This window comes from Scyliorhinus torazame, chromosome 3 (genome assembly GCF_047496885.1).
Source record: "Scyliorhinus torazame isolate Kashiwa2021f chromosome 3, sScyTor2.1, whole genome shotgun sequence".
NCBI lineage: Eukaryota > Metazoa > Chordata > Chondrichthyes > Carcharhiniformes > Scyliorhinidae > Scyliorhinus > Scyliorhinus torazame.
This window is the reverse complement of record NC_092709.1, coordinates 242,096,885-242,105,538: the sequence shown is the minus strand read 5'-3', so window position 1 is coordinate 242,105,538 and position 8,654 is coordinate 242,096,885. Positions and strand designations below refer to the sequence as shown.

At 44.1% G+C, this 8,654-nt stretch overlaps 1 protein-coding gene across 1 annotated transcript in view; it reads left to right on the top strand.

Annotated features, from left to right (window-relative positions):
• Positions 1–417: 417 nt before the first annotated feature.
• itga1 (integrin, alpha 1) overlaps positions 418–8,654 on the top strand; it is a 370,921-nt gene continuing 362,684 nt past the window's right edge. Inside the window, exon 1 of the mRNA XM_072497065.1 lies at positions 418–857. Within this exon, the coding sequence (XP_072353166.1) occupies positions 815–857 (43 nt within the window). The 5' untranslated portion in view covers positions 418–814. The remainder of the gene's footprint in view (positions 858–8,654) is intronic.

Here is an 8,654-nt window from a genome sequence, read left to right as displayed (position 1 = left end):
CACTCACGTGACGAGAAGGAGTCGAACGATGGCTTTATTACGCAGACTTGTTCCCCAGCAGCACAGTTACAGAATGCGGCTGCTGGGAGAACCCGGGCTCTTATACTCCGCCTTACTGGGTGGAGCCAGTAGGCGGCTGATCCAATCGGGATCCAGTGTCTATCCACCAATAGCCTCTCGGCATCCCAGGGTACCTTAATACCCCTAATACATACCACCACATTTCCTAATAAGGTTAATAACAGCCATGCCTTTATTAAAACTAACTGAGCCTGCTATCAGATATCTTTTCAAGGTTAAAGTGTAATAGCATTTGAGGTGGCAAAAAAAAACTATGCGGACCCAGCGACTGCTTGAAAACATCTGATTTTTTTTTACCCGTGTGTGTATTTTTGTACATGTCTCAAGTTTTCTCTCATTCACTGTGATGAACTCTTTCAAGTGAACCCGGTGATCCTCATATGATTCAGCTCGGGGAAGAGCTGAAGTCCGTGCGCTGATTTTCGTCCTCTGCCTGATTGTTGCAAGCACACGAGTGAAATTGAATGCTGTGCAGCCGCGGGCAATTTCTAATACATCCCAAAGTCCGGTCACCAATCTGATTGCAGAATGTGTGGAGTCGAGTTTTATCCCCTGTCATTTCGGGCAAACAGGAAATGCCTGGAGATTTCCTCATAGTTCCTGTGCGAGCTGCCACAGAACTTCCCGAATTGGTCACTCGAACAAGTTGCATTCAGACAGCATTCCAGCGGCTTTTCACTTCTCTCTCTCTCAGGTCAAACAATCGGTGCCGTGTTCTTGGAGCATAACAACCATGTTTTGGAAGCTGCGATACGTAGCTCTCATCCTGATCCTCGGTAAGAAAATACGCTCTTTGATTTTAAGCATTGCAAGAGATTTTACCGTTTGCCCACTCTTGACGACTTTGGATGTTTAATGTGACTGTACATAGACAGTTGAAGCTTATCCGTTTATCAGTCTATGATTTAGCGAGGACTATTGTTGATTACGACTGCATGTAATCGTTAATGGTACAAAAAATATTTTTTCAAGTTTTTTTTCCATAACTTAAATACCATGTGTAAAGGGAAGAACCCGATGAGACGGTCAAGTGATGCATCAGGTTCATGAGTCTCTTATTGTGCAAACAAGATGCTGTGTTTTGCAGCAGTGCTGTAATTGTTCAGTGGGGCTTCCTGTCAACTCGTCATCCTACATAGCATGTTGAGTTAGTGTCTGTGGTGTCCACTTATGGAGCGCTATTAATGAATTTCAACTTATTTCCAAAACTGTGGAAAGACTTCCGGAGTGCAGTGACTAATGGGATTCAATTGTAAAAGGCTAAATCAATTATAATCTTCATACATCACTTTTCAAATAAAAGTTCCAGGTTTAGAATTATTTTAAAATATCTATTGCTCTTTGTTGTCAAGGGTTGAAAGTAGTTCGACAATCCCATCCGCAGATTATAATGAGAAGCGGATGAAAGCAATCTGTTTAATCATTCGCGTGTGCGAGAGGCACAATCTTCTCCGGACCAGCTGAAGCTTTTCGTGGTCCGGGTGTTGTCATCTGAATGGTGATGAAAGCAGACTACCAACCATGGCAATAATCTGTGAGCTAGGTTCATTATCAACAGGGAAAGGGCAGGAAAGTGGATGCGAGGAATGTGTGAGACCAAGTAATACAGAAGCTCAGCAGACATACCTGACATGGTTTCCTGAATAGTCAAGAAACTCGAGGCTGTACATAAATTGCAACTATCCTGTTTTGACCACAAGTACAGTATAACATAGAACTATACAATGCGGTTAAGGTTTTAAATATCCTGTATGTAATTACCTCGGTGAACATTATAAGCATTTCCCCCAGTAGCTAAGTTTAAGTATGGTGCCAAGTTATGAAGGGCAGGATTGTCCTCACTGCAACTTCTGTTTTATATTGAGCTTGGTGATTTCAGTTGGGGCATTGGTTGGTGGAGGTATTATTGAGCTAGAATAAAATAAACCTTACCCCAAGTTCCTACTCCTGCTCAATATATACTGATCCCTGCTGGAATGTGTGCTGCGTGGCAGGGCAATGAACGCAGGCGTGGTCTTGGGGCTACGGGACTTGCTGATAGCTGGCATTTATAGAATTTACAGTGCAGAAGGAGGCCATTCGGCCCATCGAGTGTACACCGGCTCTTGGAAAGAGCACCCTACACAAGCCCACACCTCCACCCTATCCCCATAAACCCAGTAATCCCCACCCCCAACACTAAGGGCAATTTTGGACACTAAGGGCAATTTTGCATAGCCAATCTACCTAACCTGCACATCTTTGGACTGTGGGAGGAAACCGGAGCACCCGGAGGAAACCCATGCACACACAGGGGGACTTTTCGCCATGAAAAATCATGTGGGTTGGACTTGGGTGGTTAAATAGTTAAAAATCAGAAACCCAACTCCAACCCACCCCCTTCCAGTTATAGCAGAGGCTGGCTGATTGCTGTTTGACCAACCCAGTCCAAAGACATGGTACGGCACTTTAAATATTATGAGATTGCGGCATTGTTTCTTGTTTAACTTTTTGAATTGAACTGTGGGTGGCTGGGTTTCCCCAGCCTCCAATCACTCCCCCTCCCAGGCTTTCTGATCCCTTCCTGTCAAACCTCTAAACAGATCCCCATCTGCAGGGCAGCACAGTAGCACAGTGTTTAGCACAGTTGCTTCACAGCTCCAGGGTTCCTGGTTCGATTCTCGGCTTGGGTCACTGTCTGTGTGGAGTCTGCACGTTCGCCCTGTGTCTGCGTGAGTTTCCTCCGGGTGCTCCGGTTTCCTCCCACAGTCCAAAGATGTGCAGGTTAGGTGGATTGGCCATGATAAATTGTCCTTAGTGTCCCAAAAAAGGTTAGGTGGGGTTACTGGGTTACGGGAATGGGATAGGCTTAAGTGGGGTGCTCTTTCCAAGGGCCGGTGCAGACTCGATGAGCCAAAGGGCCTCCTCCTGTACTGTAAATTATATGATTCTATCTCTCCCACCCATAAGAGCAGAAGAAATAGGAACAGGAGTAGGCCATTCAGCCCTTCGAGACTGCTCTGCCATTCAATAGAATTAAGGCTGATCCGACATTCCTCGCATCCACTTTCCTGCCCTTTCCCTGGGACCGTTGATCCCTTTACTGATCAAGAATCTATCTATCTCAGCCTTAAATATACACAATGTAACCTCCTCCCTCACCCAACTCTGCCCCCTTAGCTCTCTGTGATAAGGAGTTCCAAAGACTCCCAACCCTCAGAGAAGAAATTCCTCCTCATCTCAATTTTAAATGGGCATCCCTTATCCTGAGACCATGCCCTCTGGTCCGAGACTCTCCCATGTGGGGAAACATCCTCTCAGCATTTACCCTGTCAAGTCCGTAACAAATTCTATATGTTTCATTGAGATCAACTCTCATTCTTCTGAATTCCAAAACCTTTGCTCATAAGACAATTCCTCCATAATAGAGATCATCCTCGTGAACCTTTTCTAAATCGCCTCCAATGAAATAATATACTTCCTTAAATAAGGGGACCAACCAAAACTGCTCACAGTACTCCAGGTGTGGTCTCACCTGTACCTTGTACAGCTGCAGCAAGACTTCCCTACTGTTATACTCCAACCCCCTTGAAATAAGGGCCAACATTCCATTAGCCTTCCTGATTACCAGCTGCACCTGTGTGCCAGCTTTGTGTTTTGTGCACAAGTAACCCCCAAATCCCTTCAAGTTGCAGCTTTCTGCAGTTTTTCTCCATTTAAATAACACTCTGCTGTTTTGTTCCCGCGTCCAAAATGAATAACTTCACATTTTCCCCTGCCAACTTTTTGCCCATTTTCTTAACTTGGCAATATCTCTGCAACTTGCCTTTCCCCTATTCTTGTGTCATCTGCAAATTTGGCTCCAGAACATTTGCTTCCTTCCTCCAAGTTATTAATATATATTGTAAACCGTTGTGATCCCTGTCGAACCCCACTGGTTAAGGTCACCAACCTGAAAAAGAGTCACTTATCCCCAATTGCTATTTCTTGTTCATTCGCTAATTCTCTATCCACGCCAATATAGTACCTCCAACAGCATGGGTTCTTATGAGTTAACCTTTTGTGAGGTACCTTGTTGTAAGCCTTCTGGATGTACAAATGCAACACATCTACTGGGTCCCCTGTATCCACTCTGGTTGAGACTTCCTCGAAAAACTTAAATAAATTAGTCCGACATGATTTATGAAGCCATGCTGACTGCTTGATTAGATTATGCTTTTCCAAATATGCTGCTATTATTTCCTTAGTAATTGATTCCACCATGTTTTCAACAGTACATGTTAGGCTAATCGGCCTATAGTAATCTGCCTTTTGCGTCCTTCACTTTTTGAATAGGGGTGTCACATTGGCAATTTTCCAATCCTCCAGTACTTCTCCAGAATCCCAAGGATTCTTTGAAAATTACAACCAATGCATCCACTATCTCTATAGCTACTTCTTTTAGGATTATAGGATGCAAGCCATCAGGGCCAGGGGCCTTTAGCCCCATTAGTTTGTCTAATACTATATCTCTAGCGATGGCATGTAATTCCTCCCCAGTATTCTTTCATATTCATTCTTTACTCCTCTGCCATTTCATTGTTCCACATAACTATTTCACCAGAATCGTTTTCTAAGGAGCCTATGTTCACTTTGACCTCTCTCTTCATTTTTGTATATTTAATGAAGCTCTTAATGTCAGCTTTTATATTCCTGATAGTTTATTTTCTCCCTCTTTATTATTTTTCTAGTCCTCTTCTGGATTCTGAAATTATCCCAGTTTTCGGGGCTATCACTGACTTTTGCCTCCTTATATGTATGCTTTTTCTTTCAACTTAATACTCCCCTTTAGTTCTTTTGTTAGCCATGGTAGATTCGTCCCTCTCTTAGAATCTTTCCTTCTTACTGGGATATATTTTTGTTGCAAATTTCTTTCCTTAAATGTCTGCCAGTGTTTGTTTACTGTCTTTCCTGCTAATCTATCCACCCAGTCCACTTTAGCTAACTGTAACATCATTTCATTGCAATTCTCTTCATTTGAGTTAAACAACGTTGTTTCCAACCCAAGTTTCTCACTCTCAAACATTCATGTTACGATCATTACTTCCTAGGGGATCTTTTACTCTGTGGTCATTCATTAAACCTGCCTCACTACCTATTACCAGAACCAAGATAGCTGTACCCTGGTTAGCTCCATGACATATTACTCTTAAGAAACTATCCCTAATGTACTCTATGAATTTGTTGTTGTCGCTACCCAATCAACATGAAGATTAAAGTCACCCATAATTATTGCTCTATTCTTTTTACATGTTCCTGTTATTTGTTGATTTATACCCTTTCCTCTGGTGTGGCTACTGTTTGGGGATCTATACACTACCCCAACAAATATCTTCTTTCCCTTGCTGTTTTTTTTATCTCCACCCAAATGGACTACACATCCAAGTCTAGATCATCTCTCCCAACTGTCCACTTTTCCTTTCTTATTAACAGTGCTACCCTCTCACCTTTTCCTTTCCTCCTGTCCTTCTGAAAAGTCAAATATCCCCGAAAGTTAAAGTTCCCAGTTTTGATCTATTTTTAACCATGTCTCTGAAATGGCAATGAACTTTTATCCATTTATCTTGATTTATGCTGTCAGTTCATCTTCTTTATGTCAAATGGTTCGTGCATTAAGGTACAAATCCTTTAGGCTTGCCTTTTTGCCATTTTTTATCATCCCAACTTTTCTTTGTACTGTGGCCCTATTTGTCCCTCATCCTTGATTACCCTGCCTATCGTTTTTGCATTTTACTGTTTAAAAAAAATAAAATTCCTTTCACCCTGCTTAGGTTCCCAACACCCTGCCATTCTAGTTTAACACTCCCCAACCACACAAGCAAACATTTGCCTGAGGACATCAGTTCTGGTCCTGTCCAAGAGTAACCTATCCAGTTTGTACTGCTCCTACCTCCCCCAAAACTTGTACCAATGTCCGAGGAATCTGAAACCCTCCCCCTTGCACTATCCTACATTAGACTCCTATTTATTGACTACAGCTCCACCTTCAACACTATAATCCCAGCCAAGCTCATATCAAAGCTCCAAAACCTACGACTTGGCTCCCCACTCTGCAACTGGATCCTCGATTTTCTGACCAACAGACCACAATCAGTAAGGATGAACACCAACACCTCCTCCACAATAGTCCTCAACACCGGGGCCCCGCAAGGCTGTGTACTTAGCCCCCTACTCTACTCCCTGTACACACACGACTGCGTGGCAAAATTTGGTTCCTACTCCATCTACAAGTTTGCTGACGATACGACCATAGTGGGCCGGATCTCAAATAACGACGAGTCCGAATACAGGAGGGAGATAGAGAACCTAGTGGAGTGGTGTAGTGACAACAATCTCTCCCTCAATGCCAGCAAAACTAAAGAGCTGGTAATTGACTTCAGGAAGCAAAGTACTGTACACACCCCTGTCAGCATCAACGGGGCCGAGGTGGAGATGGTTAGCAGTTTCAAATTCCTAGGGGTGCACATCTCCAAAAATCTGTCCTGGTCCACCCACGTCAACGCTACCACCAAGAAAGCACAACAGCGCCGAGACTTCCTCAGGAAACTAAGGAAATTCGGCATGTCCACATTGACTCTTACCAACTTTTACAGATGCACCATAGAAAGCATCCTATCGGGCTGCATCACAGCCTGGTATGGCAACTGCTCAGCCCAGGACCGCAAGAAACTTCAGAGAGTCATGAACACCGCCCAGTCCATCACACGAACCTGCCTCCCATCCATTGACTTCATCCACACCTCCCGCTGCCTGGGGAAAGCGGGCAGTATAATCAAAGATCCTTCCCACCCGGCTTACTCACTCTTCCAACTTCTTCCATTGGGCAGGAGATACAGAAGTCTGAGAACACGCACGAACAGACTCAAATACAGCTTCTTCCCCACTGTCACCAGACTCTTATGGACTGACCTCATTAACACTACACCCTGTATGCTTCATCCGATGCCAGTGCTTATGTAGTTACATTGTATATGTTGTGTTGCCCTATTATGTATTTTCTTTTATTCCCTTTTCTTCTCATGTACTTAATGATCTGTTGAGCTGCTCGCAGAAAAATACTTTTCACTGTACCTCGGTACACGTGACAATAAACAAATCCAATCCAATCTTTCCAGTCACGTATTCACCGGATATATCCTGCTTTTCTACTCTGACTAGTATGTGCCACTTTTCAACTAGGGCCTAATTCCTTTTTTTACCTATGTTGTTCGTACCAATATGTACCATGACCACTGGCTGTTCACCCTCCCCCTCAAGAGTGTCCTGTAGCTGCTCTGAGACATCCTTGACCCGAACACTAGAGAGGCAACATACCCTATTGGAGTCTCGTTTGTGACCACAAAAACGCTTTTCTTCCCTTAAAATTGAATTCCCTATAAATTTTGCATTCTCACATGTTTCTCCTCCCATGTCCAGCAGATTCAATTGTGATGCAATAAAATTGGCTGTTGCTGCTTTCCCCTGAGAGTCAATTCCCCTATATCCCATGAGACCTGTGCGGGTCGTAACAGTTTCCTTACTTGTCCCATTACCATTTCCTTTTGCCTTGCACCAGCTTCCCTTTTGTCTATTTCTGCCTTCTGCCTGCTCTTACACCTTCAAATTTGATCCCCCTTTCCCTGCCTCTGTACTTGATCAACATCTTCTACATCCTTTTGCAGTTGTGACAAAAGATTACCAACTTGAAACATTACCTTTCTTTATAGATGACCTGCAAGTGTTTCCTTCATTTTCGGTTTTCAGCAATCATGGGATTTTGCTTGAGAAATGATTGCTAACCATCTGCAAGCTGCAGTCATTGACAAATGTTGAAATGTGCTTTTGATCTTGTTTCCCAGGTGAACAAATGGTACACACTGGGACGAACCTCATTCCCTCTCTCTGGTAGACAAAACTAGGACCGTGGGGCCGAAACAAAACTGTGGGCTGTGGACACAAAACTATAGGGCAGCACGGTAGCATAGTGGTTAGCAAAATTGCTTCACAGCTCCAGGGTCCCAGGTTCGATACCCGGCTTGGATCACTGTCTGTGTGGAGTCTGCACGTTCTCCCCGTGTGTGCGTGGGTTCCTCCGGGTGCTCCGGTTTCCTCCCACAGTCCAAAGATATGCAGGTTAGGTGGATTGGCCATGCTAAATTGTCCTTAGTGTTCAAAATTGCACTTCGTGTTGGGTGAGGTAACTGGGTTATGGGGATAGGGTGGAGGTGTGGGCTTTGGTAGGGTGCTCTTTCCAAGAGCCGGTGCAGACACGATGGGCCAAATGCACTCCTTCTGCAATGTAAATACTATGATCTATGAACAGTATCCAAAGCAATATATCTCTTTTGCAGGTGAATAGCCGCAGGAGATCTGGTACTACCTGCCTAATTCTCTTGCTCTGCCTGGTGGTCACCCATTCTTTTTACTCTCACAGATGTACAACATCAACACTACGCACCTCCCAACCCCAGGATCAACATCCAACTCCCACGGGTCGATATACTGCCCTTTCATCCTCCCCGGGACCTACTCCACAGCCTACCGAGGTGTGGCACTACCTTGATCTCCTGCATGGG